Source organism: Bos mutus, chromosome 3, assembly GCF_027580195.1.
Source record: "Bos mutus isolate GX-2022 chromosome 3, NWIPB_WYAK_1.1, whole genome shotgun sequence".
In the NCBI taxonomy this organism is placed as follows: Eukaryota; Metazoa; Chordata; class Mammalia; order Artiodactyla; family Bovidae; genus Bos; species Bos mutus.
This window is the reverse complement of record NC_091619.1, coordinates 2,044,324-2,067,955: the sequence shown is the minus strand read 5'-3', so window position 1 is coordinate 2,067,955 and position 23,632 is coordinate 2,044,324. Positions and strand designations below refer to the sequence as shown.

Sequence of the window (23,632 nt, the reverse complement as noted above, 5' to 3'; positions counted from 1 at the left end):
AGTTTTTATATCTTTATTAGAGTTGATCTGTTCACTTTTGGTTGGCTCAGAGTTAGACATGTGATATGTGTAATTTCTGACAAATCAGTTTAAATGTTGCAATATTCAGTTTGTCATTTTTATGACTTTCTTGGATCCTCCAGTTTCTCAGTTTTTTCTAGACATTGCAACATCATCCCTTGACCCTTTCTCAAGACACCCAGACCATTATTGAGGGGCTAGATGTGTGTTTAGGAGCTAATTGCCTACCTGGAGTTTTTACTCCTTGATAAACTGGACAGCAGTTAGTGATTGTCTTGTCCTGGGTCTGAATGTTTTATGACCCTCCAGACCAGGGAGGCATTCCTTTGAATGCCTGGAAACTAAAGGAGTAAATATAGCTTTTAATGAAGCAAAATGCTTGTGTATGAAAATTAAAATTGAAATTAGAAATTAGAAAAAGAACCACAGCTCTGAGTTCTACACTGACTGCCTAACAATTTTTACCTCAATAAGATTTTGTTTTTTGTTTTTTTTGTAAAAGTGAAAATTCTCTTTGTATTTCTTTCAGTTAACAAAAAATGTACTAATACAGGTTTTTGGCAAAAGTAAAGTGGTATAAGGCAAACTTTTGCAAAGTGGGGAGTACTTTTTGCTTTACTCCATTTTTTGTCTTATGAAAGTTTTCAGAGCAATACTCTCCTTTCAGATAGTAGGTAAAAGCTGTAAATATATAAACTATATAAAAATGTATGGAAAAATTCAAAAGAATTACAATGAGAAATTGACAAAGTTACCATTATAGCTGGAGATGTCATCATCTCTTTCAATTGTTGAAACAACAAGGCTAACAAATAGTTATGATTAAGATTCAAAAGATTTGGTTAACACAATGACCAGCTTAAGAAATTGTATCTGACATGGAATTTTTGAATCCAACATTTATAAACTGTTCTCAAGTACACATTAAATAATTAGAAAATATTTATCATGTAAAAATGGCCAGTTTTACCAGTACCTAACATAGTCCATTCTAACACATGTATACCTGTGGTGGATTCATTTCGATATTTGGCAAAACCAATACAATATTGTAAAGTTTAAAAATAAAATTAAAAAAATAAATAAATAAATAAAAGATATCAGTCCTGGGTGTTCTTTGGAAGGACTGATGCTAAAGCTGAAACTCCAATATTTTGGCCACCTGATATGAAGAGTTGACTCATTGGAAAATACTCTGATGCTGGGAGGGATTGGGGGCAGGAGGAGAAGGGGACGACAGAGGATGAGATGGCTGGATGGCATCACTGACTCGATGGACATGAGTTTGAGTGAACTCTGGGAGTTGGTGATGGACAGGGAGGCCTGGCGTGCTGCGATTCATGGGGTCGCAAAGAGTTGGACATGACTGAGCAACTGAGCTGAACTGAACTGAACTTAACATAGTATAGTGTTTAGTACCTAGGTGCTCAACAATTACTGATGAGTGAATTAATGAATGAATCAGTGATCCTGTTATTTGTGAGTAGGAGGAAATACTGGGAAATAATTTGAAAGGGAGAGAAGTAACTCATATACGGTGCAGGGATTCTGTTCCCAAGCAGACAACTTCCAATCAAATTCATCCTAAACAATTCAACTTTTTGGTACATAAACAGAAAGACTCCTTCTCCATCTCTCCTACCATCCCGCTTACAACCCACACTCTGGTCTGCTTGCCCTTTGTCAGAAGAAGAGTTCAAATCCTCAAAAACTACTAAAACTTAGTAGGTTTACGAAATGGTGCTGACTGCTTTTAAGCAGCTTGGTCTATGAGTGGTTGACACTTCTGCAGGGACACTGTAACTCTACAGAACTAAGACTTTGAGGATTTTCCCCCCTTGTTAAATTCCTCTGATGAATTTTAATCATCTCCTTGGTTCTATTAGGTATTAGACATGTAACTATAGTGCTAATAATAATAGCAATCAACAAAGTTTGATTTTATTTTTTAGCACTTACTGCATTCCAACATAAATTATCTTAATTCTCCCAACAACCTAAAAGACAGCTGTGAATAACATTTTAGTTTTGCGGGGTTAGCTAAATTGTACTGTATTTTAGAACTGCTGCATTGTGATTGTTATTTTACAACTGTTGATTCAAACCCGGGGTTTTCTTACTGTGTGTTCTTTAAACCATTGCATGTGTGCGTGCTGTCACTTCAGTCACGTTCATCTCCATGTGACCCCATGGGCTGTAGCCTTCCAGGCTCCTCTGTCCATGGGATTATCCAGGCAGGAATACTGGAGTGGGTTGCCGTGCCCTTCTCCAGGGGATCTTTCCAACCAAGAATCAAACCCGGGTCTCATGTCTCCTGCACTGGCAAGCAGATTTTTTATCACTAGCACCATCTGGACAGCCCCTTTATATGATTACCAACACTGAAAATTCTACTTGTAATTCTGATTTTTTGGTGCTGTCTGAGAGTTATAGTGCCATATATGTGTCTATTGGTCTGTAGACAAGCAGAGATGTGCAGACAGGCAGATGATTAGAACTGTTTCATTTTTTTCTGAAAGAAAATTATAGAATTTTTTTTTTACCCCAAGCAGGAAATGAGAATTTAAAAATTGTTCTGAAAGGGGCAAGTAAGTGTGGAAACACATTCCTTTGTTTGAACCTAGATGGTATACACCCCTCTTCTGTTGGGGTGTGGTATCTCTTGGGGCTTATATTTATCTTACTCTTATATTCTCACTTCTCCCTTTACTTCCTTTACACTCAATAAACTTTTTTGTTTTTTAAAGCAGAAGTGAGGCTACTACACTCTTGTTTCTTGATGCTGTTACCCTGGGTATCAGAATGAAAACCACAATGAAAATCGTAATTCATAAAATTACAGCTCAAAGAAACCAAGTAATTCATGAAGTCCAATTTCCATATTTTAGTATAGGTCAGGAAAGGTGTGTGACCCACTTTGGATCTGAGTTAGCTAGTGACGAGCCACGATAAAGCTCAGGCCTCCTGACTCCCACTCTATGTCCACAGGGCCTCCTATGAGTGTAGGGAACACATGCCCTTCTGCATGGTTCAGACAAAGCTGGGAGGCTGGTGTCTCCCTGCAGGCCTGAGGAAAGGATTCCTAGGAGGACTGTTTTCTAGAGCTGCTTTTTTTCACTTCCTGCTCTGCATACTCACCTTCACAATTAGTATTAATTGAGGAAGGTAAGAGGAGAAACCTGGGGCCTCCCACAAAGCTCCCAGATCCTCTATTCAGGCAGGGAGAAGTCTCTGCAGAGAAAAATGCTGATAATCACTGAAGTTGAGGCTCAGCTTCATTAAGCAGACACAGCCTCTCCTGGGAACAGTTCCCTAGCCTCACTCTCTGGTTTCCCCAGTTCAACTAAACTGCTCCTCATTTGTCTTCTCATTAAAAAACTAGTTAGCACATTGCTCTGTTCCCCTGAGTTGCTCAGAAGAAAAGTTTTGTGGGAGGATTTCCTTAGCTGCATAGATCTGGCTCTCATGCTTCCCCTAAGTGAATCTCAGTATCCAAGTCCTTCAAACAAGGGGTATGCAGCAGTAATAATTCAGCAATGGGCAAGGCTCCTCTGTTTGACCAAAGGGAAGTGGAAGGAAAGATCTGGGCTGGCTAAGAATATGAAAGTTCAATACAGCTGTCTGAGATCTAACTCAGAACAAGGGGAATGTGAGACTTGTTTGGACACACTGCTCAAAGATTTCCAGGCTCAGCTTGTGCTGTTGAGCCTCTGAGCAGGTGTCCATCCCATCTGGACTCCTCCCCACATACAGAATTCCTACAGACTGTGCACACTGGTACAGCTCTTCACATTCACCACACACTCTCACATTTCAGCATGAACAGTATGAAAAGGCAAACACACAGAACAGAGAGGAAAAAGTGTTGGCCCAGATCCCTTTTTGGTTATATGCCTGCTTCCTGCTAAGATGCTTCAATTATGTCCAACTCTTTGCAACCCATGGACTGCAACGCTGGTGGACTGTAGTCCGCCAGGCTCCTCTGTTCATGAGATTCTCTGGGCAAGAATACTAGAGTGATTTGTCATGCCCTCTTCCAGAGGATTGTCCCAACCCAGAGACTAAATCCACACCTCTTATGACTCCTGAATTGGCATGCAGGTTCTTTACCACTAGTGCCACCTGCTGCTAAGTCACTTCAGTCGTGTCCGACTCTGTGTGACCCCACAGACGGCAGCCCACCAGGTCCCCCGTCCCTGGGATTCTCCAGGCAAGAACACTGGAGTGGGTTGCCATTTCCTTCTCCAATGTATGAAAGTGAAAAGTCAAAGTGAAGTCGCTCAGTCGTGTCCGACTCTTCGCGACCCCGTGGACTGCAGCCTACCAGGCTCCTCCATCCATGGGATTTTCCAGGCAAGAGTACTGGAGTGGGGTGCCGTTGCCTTCTCCAAGTGCCACCTATATGATTCCAAATTTAAAAAAAGGTAACCTCTGTCTGAGCAACTGTTTCCTTGATTTTTTAAAGAAAAATATTTATAACGATCACCACACAGTTCTCTAAAGATTAAAGGAAACCAAGCATTTAAAGTGATCAATGCTTAAGTGTTCTTGATACTTGTTACTCTATAAATAATAAAAAGCTTTATTATTTTAGAGGCAGGGCCAGGGACTTTGAAGCTTGGTTCCTGAATTCAGTCATTATCTCTACCACTTTTTTTATTTATGACCTTAAACAATTCACTTAACTTTCCTATTTTCCATATGTAAAAGACTCCCTCATCTGTAAAATGATGAGGGAGTAGACCTTCATTCAAAGAATTCTTTTGAGGACTGTTGTTGTTCCTCAGCCATTAAGTCATTTCTGATTCTTTGTGACCTCATGGACTATAGCACACCAGGCTTCCCTGTCCTTTACTATCTCCTGGAGTTTGCTTAAACTCATGTCCAGTGAGTCAATGATACCATCCAACCATCTCATCCTCTGTGGCCCCCTTCTCAGCAAACAGAATAGTAAATATTACATATGAGATAGTCATTATTACTACAAATTCATCACATAAATTTCTGCAGTGGGAATTTATTCCCTTAAGTTTGCTTGATTTTACACATATCTCACATTTTTGTCACATGTGTGGGTCAATAGAACTGATGATAATTCAAACTTGGGCTTAGGTGTCCAAAATCACCCTAGAACATCCTGTGTGTTTCTCCTTGCCCTTGTGAAATTTATACTATCCCTCAATACATGGCTTTGGGGCCCTTATCCTCTTCCCACTCTCTTTTCTCCTACCCCAAAGTTATCTCAACTTGTCTTTATTGGAGTGGTCGTGGGTTGCAGAAAAATACTATTTGGTAAGCACATTACCAGGTGGCAGTCAAAAGAATCACTAGCAATGGGGATTCCCCTTAGGCTCAGTGGTAAAGAATCAGCCTGCCAATGTAGGAGACGTGGGTTTGATTTCTGGCCTGGGAAGACCGTACATGCCACAGAGCAACTAAGCCCATGTGCCACAACTAGTGCTTTAAAGCCCAGGGGCTGCAACTATTGAGTCCATGCGCCCTAGAGCCTGTGCTCCACAGCAAGAAAAGCTTCTGCAACAAGAAGCCCTCGCGCCCCAACTAGAGAGTAGCCCCTGCTTGCTTCAACCTGAGAAAAGCCTGAGCAGCAATGAAGACCCAGCACAACCAAGAATAAATAAATAAAATTTTAAAAAAGAAAAAGAATCACTAGCAATTTCTTGGGTCACATTAATCAATACTGTGTAATGAGCTTGAGGGCTTACAATCCTATTGTAGATACATCTTATAATTCAAAGAAGCATATATTTCATCAGTGATTTCTGATATGGTACCTGGTATATTCTTTCATTTATGAATAAATGAAGAAAAGAATGAATGGATGAGTGAATAGATGGACTCTTAAGGAGCAAATAAGATGGTAGAGATTGTTTCTTTCTATAAGCTTACCAGGGGTCACTCCTCTTTTTTAGATCAGTTCCATGCTTCCAAATCATCTTATCTTTTACTGCACAAACTTATATGCTCTCAGACCTTCTGAGGTCCTTCCTTTCAGACTGTCCTTAGTTTCCCAACAAACATAGGTAATAGGTGGGTTGAACTGCCCATCTCCCTCCACCTCACACTTTGAGTGATAAGATACAACCTGAGGAAATTACAGACTTTAGACAATTAACACTTAAGCAGACTTATTCAGTTCAGTTCAGTTCAGTCGCTCAGTCGTGTCTGATTCTGAGCAACCCCATAGACGGCAGCCCACCAGGCTCCCCCGTCCCTGGGATTCTCCAGGCAAGAACAGTGGAGTGGGTTGCCATTTCCTTCTCCAAAGCATGAAAGTGAAACGTGAAAGCGAAGTCGCTCAGTCATGTCCAACCCTCAGCGACCCCATGGACTGCAGCCTACCAGGCTCCTCCATCCATGGGAGTTTTCAGGTGAGGGTATTGAGTGGGTTGCCATTGCCTTCTCTGCAGACTTATTAACACTTTTTAAAATTTACTAAGATGTGAAAAGAAGTAGGAAGCAATGCATGAATATGACACACTGGGGTGAATGCCTCAGGAACAACTCTTTGCCTCCTTCCTTTTTCCATGTTCATAGCAGTTTATTACTCTAGAAAGAGTGAAATTATATATATAAGAACTCTGATTGCAAACTTTGAAGGAGTATCAAAGTTAGCATTCTATCACATAGTATGTATGTGTAGTTTATCATGAAAGTAAAGCCCACGTGTTTTTAAGAATAAAGCAGGGCACTGTTAATAATTATCCTGAGCAACAGGCATTAACCAGAACTCACTTGAGCAAACCAGGATGTGTGATTGCACTATGTCACTGTATTCACATTTATTTTAAGAATATACCTACATTATTAAAAATCAAAATAACTCATAAAAAGGTATATAAATCAATAGAAGACTATTTCTCCAATCCAGGTCCATCTGCCCCATGCTATTTTCACTCCCCACAATAGAAAACAACTTTCATGTGTGTTTCCTAAAACTGTGCAGTGTTTCCTTACATAAAAACAAGTAAATATGAGTATTCTCATAAGTCCCTTAGAGACCATTTCTGATCACTGTAAAAAGTCCTTGCTCAGTTTGATAAATAGTTCATTGTGTGCTTAATTTACACAGTTCAGTGCTGAAGGGCTGATGAGTTCCAGTCTTGCTATTACAGTCAGAGCTACAAACAACCTTGATACACAAGATATCATTTCATATACATATATGCAAGATGAATTCCTAGAAGTGGGATTGCTAGGCACAAGTGACTACGTAGTTTACATAAAGATTGATCAATTTTTCTCCAAATTTATTTCATTATTTTGTTCTCTTATGAGAAAAGTATGAAAAGTCTATTTCCCTGCAGTTGGCTCAATAAACTGTGCTTAAAACATCTGGATTTTTGTCAGTCTGAAGGTGATAGAAGTATCTCAAAGTAGTTTAAAGTTGCATGCATCATTATGAGTTAAGATGAATATCTTCTCATGTATTTAAGCATCCTTATTCTTTTATAAATGCCTATTTGGGGAAGGATTGCCCACACTCCAAATTAAGCATCTTGAGGAAAGGGATTATGTTTTATTCATTTCATAACTTTGCCCAGTAAGAGGCATGGGAAATAAGAAGCATTTACTAAACATATTTCATGAATAACAGAATCACTGGTTTCCCCTCTCCATGCACTATTGCTGCTTTTTGTTAACACTTTTTTCTAACCTTTGGATCACATTTTTTCTTGGAAAACAGTATTTCAAGTAAATGTATGCCTATATAGAATATATGGATAGATAAAATTTGAATTACTTATACAATTATTTTTAAAACAATTTTTCACCTATTCCTTTCTAATAATTTCTTGTAACACAGGCTTTTTTCAAATATTAATAATCATTGTACAATGTTGAAACTTGAAATACTGTTGTTGTTTTTTTTTTTCACTTAACACTCTAACAGATGTTCTTCATTATCTCCTTTGCTAAATCACGGATCTCTTGATGGAGGTATCACACCTCGTTCTTTTCTTTTGCTCCATTTCTAATACAGGATACGTATTAGTTAAGAGAGCATGTTTTGCTGGTGGGGGATGACATGTGAGGAAAATAAACAATTTCCTAAACTTGGAATGCTCTAACTTCTATTTTCCCTCTTTGTGCTATCTTTAAGACATATTTCACTCATTTATCTACAATGCCATATATTTTGCATATGTATTTTGTATTGATTTGGGTTTGTGTTTGAACTTCTTATAAACAAGTATTTGTATCATAGTGATTGTTTTCTGAAGGCAAACAAACAGCCTTATATACTGTTTTAGTGCAAGCCATGATGGTATACAATTGAGTACTCCAAAACATGGGGAAAGTCTGTCCCAGAATCTGTCTTATAGATCCATAAACGCAGCTACAAATTAGGAGTGTTTTTGTATTTGGGAATGCGAAGGATACAGCAGTTTCATCAATGGTAGTTGTAACCATTTATCCTGGAGAAATGCCAGTTGTTTCATTTGAAGTGGAATCTCTACAAAAGGCTAGAAAAGACTGAACAAGATCCTTTACATGCCCAAGCATCAGAAAAAATTTTACTCAAGGATTAATTCTTCCAATCTTAAGGTTACATTATTTTCTAAAGAAAAACACTCAAAATCACATATCACACTTTAATGTCATTAAAACAACTCCAGATCTCACAGGAAGATTTTCCTGGATGATTTGAGGAGTTGAGGAATGAATTCTCTCAAGTTTATGTGGTCTATCTGCAAACCTTTCCTGGTTAATGTTCTGATAGCCAATTTAATTTTGCTGTTATTTTTTCTTCTGCTTCTGCTTCCTAAATGTGAAACCATATTTACACTGACCTATGATGCAAATCTACTATTCCCCAGTGGATTAATTCTTTCAATCTGTTACTTATGTGACTTTTATATCCAAACAGTCCATGCCTATGTAAAATGCCCAATCAAGGTCAGAATTTAAATGAACTGATTGTAGGGCTTTTACGAAGATAATGCTGATGGTAATAAAAAATGACATGACTATGGAAAACTGAAAAAGCATTATGTTCAGTTCAGTTCAGTCTTTCAGTCATGTCCAACTCTTGGCGACCCCATGGACTGCAGCACGCCAGGCTTCCTTGTACATCACCAACTCCTGGAGCTTGCTCCAACTCATGTCCATTGAGTCAGTGATGCCATTCAACCATCTCATCCTCTGTTGTCCCGTCCTCCTCCTGCCTTCAATCTTTCCCAGCATCAGGGTCTTTTTAATGAGTCAGCTCTTTGCATCAGGTGGCCAAAGTATTAGAGCTTCAGTTTTAGTATCAGTCCTTCCAATGAATATTCAGGACTGATTTCCTTTAGGATTGACTGGTTTGATCTCCTTGCAATCCAAGGGACCCTCAAGAGTTTTCTCCAATGCTATAGTTCAGAAGTGTCAATTCTTTGGTGCTCAGCTTTCCTTATGGTCCAACTCTCACATCTAGACATGACTATTGGAAAAAACATTATGTGGATGTTCCATTTAATTATAATTGTGGTAGTGGTATAAATGACAGCAATGCTGGTGGTTTTGTGGTTTAGAATGGTGTTTGGTACATAGTAAATATTCAACAATAATAGAATTAATGGATAAATTGATTTCCTACTCCAGGGGCTTTCCTGACCCAGGGATTGAACCTGCATCTCCTGCACCACAGGCAGATTCTTCATCACTGAGCCAAAAGGGAAGGTCGTGGTAAAGTTGGTGGTTTAGCCACTAAGTTGTGTCCAACTCTTGTGACCCCATGGACTGTATCCTGCCGGCTCCTTTGTCCATGGGATTCTCCAGGCAAGAATACTGGAGTGGGTTGCCATTTCCTTCCCCAGGGAATCTTCCCGACACAGGGATCAAACCCAGGTTTCCTGCATCGCAGGCAGATTCTTTACCAATTGAGCTACAAGGGAGACTTGTAGTAAGTTTAGCAGTGAGCAACTTTGCCGGAGTCCAGCTCCAGTGGCCAGGGATTCAACCTGAAGAGATGAACGGTGTCAGTGAGTAATGAGACAGCCTCTCAGTTTTCTTGGACTGCCTATTTATTTCAAGTTTAGGATTCTCTTTTATACTTTTACAAAAACAGTAAGTCAGAGGTTTGACATTTTCAGTTCCCCCTCTCCCAGATTTATTATCTCCCTAAATCACTGTTGCTCTTCAAACAGAGTTCCTGCTTCAGTGATTCTCTGGAATCAGCCTTATCATCTATTATCTACCTCCTCTAATGTGTCCTATAGTTACCTTGTGATTACATTGTAACTCATGCTACATTCCTCAGTTTACTACATATCTTCCTAAATCCTGTTTGCCTGTAACATCCTGAGCTCACTTTCTCTTAAAAAGTCTTCTAGCTATAGTGTCTCTAAAATTCCTAACTTCTATAAGTTATAGTAAAATATACTAACTTTACAACATTCCTTAAATCTTTAATTTCTAACTATTTTAATTATTTCTAAGCCCTAAATTCAGTAAACTCCTTTGCCATAAACATTCTCCTAACAAATAGGCTTCAGATGGCAATCCCTCCCATGGCCTCAAGCTATGGCCTATGTGCTCATCCTGGAACACTCTTTTGTAAAAGTCCTTAAACAAATGTCAATGATTAACTTTATGAATTATTCTCTGAGCACTGCTGCAGAAGACTTTGTGCCTTCTCATGCTCCTCTCAAGAACAATAAGCACCTTAATATTCCTTTTCAGTCAACTCAGCCGAGGAGAGGAAAAAACAAGTCAGAATTACAAGGCCTAACTCCTTCATCCAGGGTCCTTGCCTGCGGAATGAGGAGAGGGGTCTGGGGCCGTGCCTCCATTTTGTCAGTAATGCCTAAGGTGGCTCCCAACACAACTTGATGATTTACTCTTCTTAGATCACCTAGCTCTTATTATTGGAGTTGCATGGAAATGAAACTGAGAAATCTCCTTGCAATGCAATTTTTCAGAAGATGAAACTCACTTCTGGGGCACTCAGTGTGCTATTCTGTATGTGTGCATAAAATTATGCAAGATGGGTTGTCTCTTGCCATAGAAAGCTATATGGAATTTTTGCAAAGTTTTCAAAGTGGCCTAGAAAAGGCAGTCTCCTTAAGACTTGATCCCAGAGCTCAACAGTCAGGGTTGCAAGGTTTAGAAAAGTCATTTGAGAAATAGTGCTACTCTGCATCACTTTTCTGTGCCCAACAACCTTCCCCCAGAGGAACCTCTATTGAGAGCTCATCATACCCAACAACACCAATGAACACACATTATACATCCCCTGGGAAGCCAGCATTTCCAGGAACAAGAGATATAAGTACAGAAGTGTCTTGGGGTAAAAGAATGATGAAGGAAATTCTACAAGTCTTAATTTCATCCAGACAGTAATTTGGGATAGTGTATCAGAGATGAGTGGAGCTGAAGAAGAGGATTAGGGGATGAGAAAAAAATGTTAGGAACCATGGTGCTGATGTTTCCCATAGCCCATAAACATTTTCAGTGGTTTTGGGGAACTATAAATTAGCTGTGTTGTAAGTTTTAGAAAACCTCAGTTCAAACTTTTTTATGTTAGAGAAAAAGAAGTTGCTTAGCCCAAAGTTTACTGCCTGTTAGCAATAGAGTAAGTTCTCAAAGCAGAATCCCTGACTTAGAGGAAGGCCTTTTCTTTTTTAAAAATAATAGGACTTGTTGCTGGGTGTTCTGTCTTCATGGTTTTCCTCTTTGAAAGTTCCTGGCACATTTCTTCTCTGTGGATCATCTTTCAAAGTGAGCTATTATCAGGCACTATGGACCTGAAATTTTGGGAACAGTTCTTAGAAATTTTGCATTTCTTTAACTTCCCATCCTTTTTTCTACTCCTTAGAAAAATGTCTATAAACTCTAGAGGGTATTTCTGAAAGAGGCTTCAACACAGCCCTATATGGCTGTTTTTAATCATTAGAAACTATAGGAAAGATGGAGGTAAAGGTTTTCTTCTCTCTCTTATTTTCCTTTATACACACACACACACACTTAAAGTTGAAGTATAGTTGATTTATAATATTGTATTAGTTTCATCCCAAAAAATGAATGTGCTGTACAGTAAATATATTATATATATATATATATTCATTTTTAGATTTACATAAAGGTTTATTTACCTTACATAAACGTATATTTCTTAAACTTTGTCATCTTAAGGTACTAAGAAAATTGAACCTCTGCTGTATGTATGTGTGCTTCTCTATTTCTTCTTACTGTCTGCAAATCTCAGTAAATGACAGTTTAAGTTTGAAGACTGTTGTCTATTTCCTCTGCCCTCTCTACCATCCTTTGGTTTCACTGTTTTCAACCAGCAGTTAGGTGTCTCCTGCTTCCTGATGGTGTAGCAGGAAAAAAATACAGTTTCTAGAGTCATAAGAGCACAATATTATGGTGTAGAAAAGAATAGAACTGGCATGAGGAGCCTTGATTTCTATTTCCAGTTCTGGAAACAACAGTTTCTGTTGGGTCCCACCATGTGTGCCTTTAGGGCTGCAACTCTTCTATTGCAAAGTGAGGAGCATTGTTTAGATAATATCAAGTTCCTTTAAGGTGCTCAAATTGAGTATTCTTGACATTAGAGACATTTTCTGAATAGAGGAAAAGCCTTGATGTTTATTAATCCTCTGTTTTTACTCCTTGTTCCTAGAAATCATGGACCTTGTCAATCACACATGGACCCAGAGTTTTCTCCTTGCTGGTTTCACTACTGCTGGAGCCCTGCGACCTCTTGCTTTCCTGGGGACACTGTGCATCTATCTCCTCACCCTGGCAGGGAACTTGTTCATCATTGTGCTGGTTCAGGCAGATTCGAGACTGTCCACACCCATGTACTTCTTCATCAGTGTCCTCTCCTTCTTGGAACTCTGGTATGTCAGCACCACAGTGCCCACACTGCTGCACACCTTGCTCCATGGGCGTTCACCCATCTCACCAACTGTGTGCTTTGTCCAGCTCTATGTCTTCCATTCACTGGGCATGACTGAGTGCTACCTGTTGGGTGTCATGGCACTGGACCGCTACCTTGCCATCTGTTGCCCACTGCACTACCATGCTCTTATGAGCAGACAGGTACAGTTATGGCTAGCAGGGGTCACCTGGGTGGCTGGCTTCTCAGCTGCACTTGTGCCAGCAAGCCTCACAGCTACTCTGCCCTTCTGCTTAAAAGAGGTGGCTCATTACTTCTGTGACCTGGCACCACTAATGAGGTTGGCGTGTGTGGACACAAGGTGGCATAATGAGGTCCACGGGGCAGTGATTGGTGTGGCCACAGGGTGCAATCTTGTGCTCATTTTAGGACTGTATGGGGGTATCCTGAGAGCTGTGCTGAAGCTGCCCTCAGCTGCCAGCCGTGCCAAAGCCTTTTCCACCTGTTCCTCCCACATAACTGTAGTGGTGCTTTTTTATGCTTCTGCCTTCACAGTTTATGTGGGCTCACCTGGGAGTCTCCTTGAGGGCATAGACAAACATATTGCCTTAGTGTATGCCTTTCTTACTCCCTTTCTCAATCCTATCATCTATACCCTTCGAAACAAGGAGGTGAAGGATGCTATGAAAAGGGTCAGGGTCAGGATACGGACCATTTTGCAGGAAGTTTGACAATCTCTGTTATCATTTTGAGGTTTCTTGGTAACTGTAGGAATGAATCACCCAGTTGGTTAGTCAATTATCTTCCCAGAGTTAAAGTAAATGCCAGGGAAATAAAATCACTCATGGAAGAAGACATAAGCCTGGATTAATCAGAGTTGGATCATATAGAGAGAAAGGAGGTATGTCTTTGGTTCCATTCCAAACAAATTGTAGAGATATGCCACAAAGGAAGAAAAACAAACCAGAAAACATGCAAATGTTTTTGAACTTATGGCTCAGGGAAAGAGTAAGATACTGAGAGAAAGAAAGCAAACTAAAGCCGAGAGGTGGCACTTTTGTCCAGTTAAGATTCCTAGAATAAGATAGAAAAGGTGGAAAACAAGACTGGCCAAAAATTATAACCTGTGTAAGTTTCAGATGTGAAGTCATGAGCCATAGGCAGAAAACTTATCAAGAACCCAGTGATCTGGGGAGATCATGTGATCAAAGGTGTCTCACTGGAGAAGACAATGACCCTATTGGGTAGGAGGCTAGAAACTTTAGATAATAATTTACTGTCTAATGGGGAGAGACACGGAGAAGGCAATGACACCCCACTCCAATACTCTTGCCTGGGAAATCCCATGGACGGAGGGGCCTGGTAGGCTACAGTCCATGGGGTCGCTAAGAGTTGGACACGACTGAGCGACTTCACTTTCACTTTTCACTTTCATGCATTGGAGAAGGAAATGGCAACCCACTCCAGTGTTCTTGCCTGGAGAATCCCAGAAACGGAGGAGCCTGGTGAGCTTCCGTCTATGGGGTCACACAGAGTTGGACACGACTGACATGACTTAGCAGCAGCAGGGGAGAGACAAAAGTGTTGGAGATGAGAGTGCACTATGAATTCCTTTCTAATACTGTGGAATATGCCTTAGAGTGATCTGGAGCCATATTCCATTAATAAATAAAATAAAAACCAAGCAACAAAGAGACAAACAAAAAGCTTTGCAAGCACACATGTACAATGTAGAAAGCATGCTGAAATAAAAAATAGACATGGGGACCTGTAGCTATGACATGGGGACCTGTAGCTATGACCTCATTCTCTTCCTTCTCTTTTCCCCCAGCTCCCTTACCACTTTTTCTGCCTAGCAAAATTTGAAAATTATTGCTCAGGTTTAATTTTTGTACTTTGGCAATATGTGAACTGTAGATCTAGCCCCTGCCAAAAGATGTCAGGGTTTTGAGGAAGAGAGGACCAGGATCTTGGTAGAGACTGGGTCACTGTGTGGGATTTAAATACTCCCTCTAGTTTTCATCCTTATGTAACTGCTAAAAAATCAAATCAATTATTTTTGGTATGTCTGTCCTATGCCAGAATAGTGACAGCTGCTTTCAAATGTATTTTTAATTTAATCTTCATAAGATCTTTTGAAGAAGAAAGACTCATCTCACTACCTACATGATGACACTAGAAAGATTACCACACTTGCTGTCAAGAGATATGGATTTAACCCCAGATCCACTTCAGTGGGCTGGGTGAACTTAGCAAGACTCCCTCAGTTGGACTCTTTGCCAGATTTCAATAAGGAGCTAATGACTGCTTATATTCCTTCCTGCTTAGCAAGTTTTGATTCTGTAATTGCAACATATCTTAAAGAAAGCAGGATCTGGACCAGACTCAGATGGTAAGATCTGAAAATCCAGAACAGAGAGAGGAAAGTAACTGTCCAAATCCAAGTTTTGCTGTTTTTGACTATGTCATCCTGATGTCAGGTGGCCTCCACCTGTGATGGTTGAAGCAGGATTTCTGTCTCCCGCCAGAGATTGAGGCCTATGGCGGTGACAGTGCTGAATCCTAGCCACCAGGCCACCAGGGACAAGTGAGTGGCCAGTAACAAAGCCCTGGCCCATCAGCTGTGTAGAAATGAATTTCCACATAGAGATGAAAAGTTGTGAAACAAACTGTTTATTAGGAAGAAAAAACATATGTATGGATAGACACACAGGCGGGGTCAGAGATTCTCACCCTTTTAGTAGTTTAAACCACTTCACATGGGGCATGTCTTTCAGGTTTCCTCTGGCCAATCATCTTGCTTTGCCTGATTCTGAGTTTATATTTGGTTTATGTCAGGGTCCGCCCATGTGTGCATGTGCATCTCTTAGCTAAGATAGATTCTATCAAAGATGTCTATGGGTAGATTGACATCACCTACTATGGAGTTGTTCCTCTCTCCCTTTTTGACCTTAAAGGAGATTTTCTGCTTGTGTGTAGTAAGGAAAATCTCCTTGACTTCAAGAATAAGGAATATGTAGCCTTTTATCTCTTATCATAGAAGGGCTTAACTTCTCCTATCCACTATTTTGAGTATCTGTCCATAGGGAACAAACTTCAGCTGTACAGCCTGAGGCCCATCTATTTTGCCTCAACCCTGTCAGAAAAGAAAGTAAATTCTCTCTGATCTTAATTTTTTCTTCCTTAAAATATTCTATAACAAAGAGTCCTAAAGTTTAAATAAAGTAACACATGCTAAGTGTTCAATTCATGTTAGCTTTATTATCCCAGAGGCAGAGCAATGTAGTAGTTAGAACGTGAACTTTGATGCCTGCCTTCCTGGGTTGAAACATTAATTCTACCACTTAATTGCTTTGTGACCTTAAGCAATGCACGCAACTTTTCCTGTGTCTCGTTTCCTGTTCTGTAAAGTGAGGACATAGTAGAATCCTAAATACCATATAAATGTTAATTATTACTACTTCAAAGATTTTCCACTTACATTTCTGCAGTGGGAATTTCATTCCTTGAGAATACTTAGTTTCACACATATCTCACGTTTTCATTATGTGTAGAATCATTAGAATTGATAATTCCCCAAGTGAAGCATTTCCTTTTGAAGTGTCCAAGTCAACTTTCTATAGCCTCAGGAGTCCTGGCTTTCATGAAGTCTATGCTCTTCCCCCAAATACAAAATGCAGTACTCCATTCTGCTGAACTACTAAGTCTACTTCTTTTGAATTCTGATCCTTTCTCTCCTCTCATAACTTGTTTCATTTAGAAGCTCTTTATGCAGGAATGGTTGTGGGCACTCCCTGTGGAGGCAGCACCAAAAATGGCTGGAAACTGCTTTCCCTAGCAATGACTTGGGTCATGTTAATTAACAGTGGATCTGTATTGTGTGGTGAGCCTAGGGGTTTATAACCCGGTTTCAGAGACATCAGTTATTAACAACTCAATGCAGCACCATTGATTTCTAACACAGTGCTCGGTATTCATTCTTTTAATGAATGAACTCTCAAATGTTAAATTAGTGTGATAGAAATTTAAATGCTCCTTTTACAACTCTGGGACTCCCTGGTGGCTCAGATGGTAAAGAATCTGCCTGGAATGCACGACAGGACAGCCAGGTTTGATTGTTGGGTCAAGAAGAAACCATGCGGAGGGAATGGCCACCCACTGAAGTAGTCTTGCCTGGAGAATTTCATAAACAGAGGACCCTGGCAGATTACAGTCCATGAGGATGCAAAGAGTGAGACGTGACTGAGTGAATAATTTTACAAGTCTAGCAGGAGATAGTCTCTTTCTTAGATTTTTCATAGCTTCAAACTCCCTTAGCCTTTAGTTTATAATCTTTCTGCTCTTGTAACCTCCTCAGGTCTTTCTCTTTAGAATATAAAGTTTAGATAATCCTTAGTGCAGAGTTTCCCAACTGGTATAAATAATGGGATGTCGAGTAACTGACTCCCTACCCCTCACACATGACTTTCAAATGTTCATGTAGGGCCTGAGGGAACTAGAGTCCCTGGACTAGTTGCCTCTATGGAAAACAGCCTTTCTATAAGAGTTGATTCGTTGGAAAAGACTCTGATGCTGGGAGGGATTGGGGGCAGGAAGAGAAGGGGACAACAGAGGATGAGATGGCTGGATTACATCACTGACTCGATGGACGTGAGTCTGAGTGAACTCCGGGAGCTGGTGATGGATAGGGAGGCCTGGCGTGCTGCGATTCATGGGATCGCAAAGAGTCGGACACGACTGAGCGACTGAACTGAACTGAACTGAAATGTTCCTTGGACAGCAAGGAAACCAAGCTGTTGCAGGAAGGGGGACCTCTTCCAGGGCCCGAAACTGGGCTCTTGCCTAACACTTGGAAATGAATTGTCTGAGGAGACACATGTGCTGACAAAGCAAGATATTTTATTGGGAAAGGGCACCAGGGTGGAGAGCAGTAGGATAAGGGAACCCAGGAGAACAGCTCTGTCACATGGCTCACAGTCTTGGGTTTTATGGTGATGGGATTAGTTTCCGGGTTGTCCTTAGCCAATCATTCTGACTCAGAGTTCTTCCTGGTGGTGCACGCCTTGTTCAGCCAAGATGGATGCCAGACAGAAGGATTCTTGGAGGTGGTCGGACATGTGGTGTCTCCTTTTGACCTGTCCTGAACTCTTCCGGTTGGTGGTGGCGTATTAGTTCTTTGCTCCTTACCAGGACCTCCTGTCGTAAAACAATTCATGCAAATGATTACTATGGTGCCTGGCCAGGGTGCGCGGTTTCAGTCAGTGTGGTTCCCCTAACAAAACCAGTCAATCCTAAAGGAGATTAACCCTAAATATTCATTGGAAGGACTGATGCTGAAGCTGAAGCTCCAATATTTTGGCTGTGAAGAGTTGACTCATTGGAAAAGACCCTGATGCTGGGAAAGATTAAGGGCAAAAAGAGAAGGGGACGACAGAGGATGAGATGGTTGGATGGTATCACTGACTCAATGGATATGAGTTTGAGCAAACTCAGGGAAATAGTGAAGGACAGAGAAGCTTGGTGTGCTGCAGATCATGGGGTTGCAAAGAGCTGGACATGACTTAAGGACTGAGCAACAAAAACAAAATGTTCTCTGCAAGTGTTATCACTTTTTATATATGCTAAGATCCAAAAAAGATGCCCTTTTCATTATAGGGGGCTGACTGGAATGCAAAAGTAGGAAGTCAAGGAACACCTGGAGTAACAGGTAAATTTGGCCTTGGACTACAGAAAGAAGCAGGGCAAAGGCTAACAGAGTTTTGCCAAGGGAACACACTGGTCATAGCAAACACCCTCTTCCAACAACACAAGAGAAAACTCTACACATGGACATCACCAGATTGTCAAGACCAAAATAAGATTGATTATATTCTTTGTAGCCAAAGATGGAGAAGCTCTGTACAGTCAGCAAAAACAAGACTGGGATCCGACAGTGGCTCAGATCATGAACTCCTTATTGCCAAATTCAGGCTTAAATTGAAGAAAGTGGGGGAAAACCACTAGACCATTCAGGAATGACCTAGATCGAATCCCTTATGACTATACAGTGGAAATGAGAAATAGATTTAAGGGACTATATCTGATAGACAGAGTGCCTGATGAACTAGGGATGGAGGTTCATGAAACTGTACAGGAGACAGGGATCAAGACCATCCCAAGAAAAAGAAATGCAAAAAAGCAAAATGGCTCTCTGAGGAGGTCTTACAAATAACTGTGAAAAGAAGAGAAGTGAAAAGCAAAGGAGAAAAGGAAAGATATACCCATTTGAATGTAGAGTTCCAAAGAATAGCAAGAAGAGATAAGAAAGCCTTCCTCAGGGATCAATGCAAAGAAATAGAGGAAGAAAACAGAATGGGAAAGACTAGAGATCTCTTCAAGAAAATGAGAGATACCAAGGGAATATTTCATGCAAAGATGGGCTCAATAAAAGACAGAAATGGTATGGACCTAACAGAAGCAGAAGATATTAAGAAGAGGTGGCAAGGTTCTTTGTATACACAGAAGAACTATACAAAACAGATCTTCATGACCCAGAAAAGCATGATGGTGTGATCACTCACACTCACCTAGAGACAGATATCATGGAATGTGAAGTCAAGTGGGCCTTAGGAGGCATCACTACGAACAAAGCTAGTGGAGGTGATGGAATTCCAGTTGAGCCATTTCAAATCCTGAAAGATGATGCTGTGAAAGTGCTGCACTCAATATGTCAGCAAATTTGGAAAACTCAGCAGTGGCCACAGGACTGGAAAAGGTCAGTTTTCATTCCAATCTCCAAAAAAGGCAATGCCAAAAAAATGCTCAAACTGCCCCACAATTGCACTCATCTCACATGCTAGTAAAGCATGGTCAAAATTCTCCAAGCTAGGCTTCAGCAATACGTGAACTGTGAAATTCCAGATGTTCAAGCTGGTTTTAGAAAAGGCAGAGGAACCAGAGATCAAATTGCCAACATCCACTGAATCATCAAAAAAGCAAGAGAGTTCCAGAAAAACATTTATTTCTGCTTTATTGACTATGCCAAAGCCTATGACTGTGTGGATCACAAAAAACTGTGGAAAATTCTTCAAGAGATGGAAATACCAGACCACCTGACCTGCCTCTTGAGAAACCTGTATGCAGATCAGGAAGCAACAGTTAGAACTAGACATGGAACAACAGACTGGTTCCAAATCGGGAAAGGAGTACGTCAAGGCGGCATATTGTCACCCTGCTTATTTAACTTATATGCAGAGTACATCATGAGAATCACTGAGCTGGAGCAAGCACAAGCTGGAATCAAGATTGCGGGGAGAAATATCAATCACCTCAGATATGCAGATGACACCGCCCTTATGGCAGAAAGTGAAGAACTAAAGAGCCTCTTGATGAAAGTGAAAGAGGAGAGTGAAAAAGTTGGCTTAAACTCAACATTCAGAAAACTAAAATCATGGCATCCGGTCCCATCACTTCATGGCAAATAGATGGGGAAACAGTGGAAACTGTGGCTGGTTTTATTTTTGGGGGCTCAAAAATCACTGCAGATGGTGACTGCAGCCATGAAATTAAAAGATGCTTACTCCTTGGAAGGAAAGTTATGACCAACCCAGATAGCATATTAAAAAGCAGGGACATTACTTTGTCAACAAAGGTCCGTCTAGTCAAGGCTATTGTTTTTCCAGTAGTCATGTATGGATGTGAGAGTTGGACTATAAAGAAAGCTGAGCAAAGAAGAAATGATGCTTTTGAACTGTGATGTTGGAGAATACTCTTGAGAGTCCCTTGGACTGCAAGGAGATCCAACCAGTCCATCCTAAAGGAGATCAGTCCTGGCTATTCATTGGAAGGACTGATGTTGAAGCTGAAGCTCCAATACTTTGGCCACCTCATGAGAAGAGCTGACTCATTTGAAAAGACCCTGATGTTGGGAAAGATTGAAGGCAGGAGGAGAAGTGGATGACAGAGGATGAGATGGTTGGATGGCATCACCGACTCAAAGGACATGAGTTTGAGTGAACTCTGGGAGTTGGTGATGGACAGGGAGGCCTGGCGTGCTGTGGTTTATGGGGTCACAAAGAGTCAGACAGGACTGAGTGACTGAACTGAACTGAAGATGTGAAAAATATGTTAGAGAAGCAACACCTTATTGTGTGACATATTGGGGTAAGTGCTCAAGTTAAGGGATTTCCAGGTGGCTCAGTGGTAAAGAATCTGTCTGCCAATGTAGAAGACATAGGAGACCTAGGAGACTCAGTTTTGATCCCTATTTTGAGAAGATCCTCAGGAGCAGGAAATAGCAATCCACTCCAGTATTCTTGCCAGGAAAACCCCATGGACAGAGGGATGGACCACAGTCCATGGAGTCACAAAGAGTCTGACGCGAGTGAGCAAGCACACATGCATGCTCAAGTTAAGGCTCAATTTTGGCCACTTGTCCCCTGGTAACATGTGGATAATGACTAGCAGGAGAGACAATGAGAAGAAGCCAGAACTGAAATATATTATAAACAGACCATTCACTCTGTCTTTCATTAAGGCTAACATTCTACCCTGCAGAGTGTTATACAGTTCATCATCCAAGTGCAAATGTATTAAGAGTGCGTCAATAAGACGCTGGGCTTAATAAACCACAGTTATCTGTGGCAAACAAGGACAAAAGCCCACAGAACACCACTGAACTGGCATTTCTTTTTTCTTAAATGTAATTTCTTTTTTAAAAATGCAGTTTCTTTGCTTCAACAAGTAATACACATAAAGGATTCAAAATCAAAAGCATCTAAAAATATTTACATAGAGAAATCTTGCTACTCCAGTTTCCCAACCTCTCTGCTCCTTCTTGGTCTTCAACCAACCCTGTTAGAAGATCACTTTTAATGTTTCCTGATTGATTACAATGCTTCTATTTGGAAACCTCGGAAGATAAGAATATTTTATAATCCACCTTTCTTAAGCATAAGGCCCCATACTATATTTGTTCTATCTTTGCTTTTATCTTTTTTCCATCGCCTTGTAAGAGTGCTTTAAAAAAAAAAAAAAAAGTTCCATAGTATTCCTTTGTGATTTTAACTTGACTAATCCTGTATTGAAGGACTCTTGGGTTGCTCCAGTCTTTGGCTATTAAATACACAACTGGAATGAATAATCTCGTGTGTGAATTATTTCATACATGGGCATACAAATTCCTAGGAATGGAATTCTTGGGTCATGGTGCAAATGCACATATTATTTGAGTAAATATTCTTAAATTTGGTCTAAAGGGATTATGCCATTTAGTTTTCCCAATCAGCAGTGGATGAAAGCATGTTTTCACATAGCACCTTTTATAAAGTACATATTCAAACTTTTGGACATTTGTAAATATAATATTTGATAAACAGTATTTTTTTTTAGTTTTATGTTTCAAATTTATCTCATTGTGTATGAGGTTGCATTTTTTTTCTTGTATTTGAAAAACCTATTTTTTTATATATTAGTAAGTGACCAATTTGAGAGTCTGTCTCTGATGGTGCTTGTGAAGAACTAGCCTGCCATTGCAGGAGACTTAAGAGATGTGGGTTAAATCATTGGGTCAGGAAGATCCCCTGGAGGAGGGCATGACAACCCACTTCAGTATTCCTGCCTGGAGAATCCCATGGACAGAGGAGCCTGGTGGGCTATGGTCCATAGGATCACAAAGAGTTGGACACAACTGAAATGACTTAGCACTCATGCGCTCCCAAGTGAAAAGAAAAAGTGAAAGTGTTAGTTGCTCAGTTGTGTCTCTTTGGAATCCCATGAAATGTAGCTAGTCAGGCTCCTTTGTCCATGGGATTCTCCATTTCCTTCTCCAGGATATCTTCCCAACTCAGAGCTTGATCTTGGGTGTCCTGCATTGCAGGTGGTTTCTTTATCATCTGAGCCACCAGGAAAACTCTGCAGTAAGCCCTCTAAGGGAAAGGACTGTGTTTTATGCATCTCATTTTCCCAGTTCCTAGCATAAGGCCAGCTCATAAAAAGTATTTGAAAGATGTATTAAATAAATAAACAAATGAGTGACTGCGATTTCCCATATTTCTTCCATTATTTTAGCTATACTTGATATGTTTCTAACCTCTCAATCATGCTTTTTAAAATGTATTACATAGAAATATAGCATATAAAATGTTTAGATGAATTTTAAAGTCACTTATAATAACATTGCTTTAAAATTATCTATTCATTTTTAACTTCTAATAAATATACACTTTTTCAAATATTATCAATGGTACTGTGAGTTTTCTAACACACTAAGCTTACTTTTTTCAATTTTTTAACTTAAATCTTAAGTTTATATCATTGTAAATGTCATCTTCCACCCCCCCTCCCCATATTATGAATTATCTGATGGAGGTGTGAGGTATCATTTTTTCTCTTGTTCCATTTCTTATTTTATTTATTTATTTATTTATTTGGTCCACACAGCATGTGTGGATTTTAATTTTCTGACCAGGGATGAAACTCACACCCCCTGCACTGGAAGTGCAGAGTCTTAACTACTGGGTCACCATGAAAGTCCCTCTTGTTCCATTTCTGATACAGAATAATTGTTAGGTGTGTGCATGCATGCTAAGCTGCTTCAGTTGTGTCCAACCCTTTGCAACCCTATGGACCATAGGCCACCAGGCTCCTCTGTCCATGGGATTCTTTAGGCATGAAGAAAACTAGGGTGGGTTGCCATGCCCTCCTCCAGGGGATCTTTCTGATCCAGGGATCAAACCCATGTCTCGTGCAATGGCTGGTAGGGTTCTTTACCACTAGTGACACCTGGGA

At 40.3% G+C, this 23,632-nt stretch overlaps 2 protein-coding genes across 2 annotated transcripts in view; both read left to right on the top strand.

Moving 5' to 3' along the window:
- Positions 1 to 10,832, top strand: part of LOC102279174 (interferon-inducible protein AIM2) — a 91,733-nt gene extending 80,901 nt beyond the window's left edge. Inside the window, 1 exon segment of the mRNA XM_070368716.1 lies at positions 10,705 to 10,832. Coding sequence (XP_070224817.1) covers positions 10,705 to 10,832 — 128 coding nt within the window.
- A 1,819-nt stretch (positions 10,833 to 12,651) lies between these two features.
- On the top strand, positions 12,652 to 13,596 carry LOC102278893 (olfactory receptor 6N1). Its single transcript, XM_005896949.3, has one exon. It carries the CDS (start codon positions 12,652 to 12,654, stop codon positions 13,594 to 13,596), a length of 945 nt encoding a protein of 314 aa, XP_005897011.2.
- Positions 13,597 to 23,632: the final 10,036 nt, after the last annotated feature.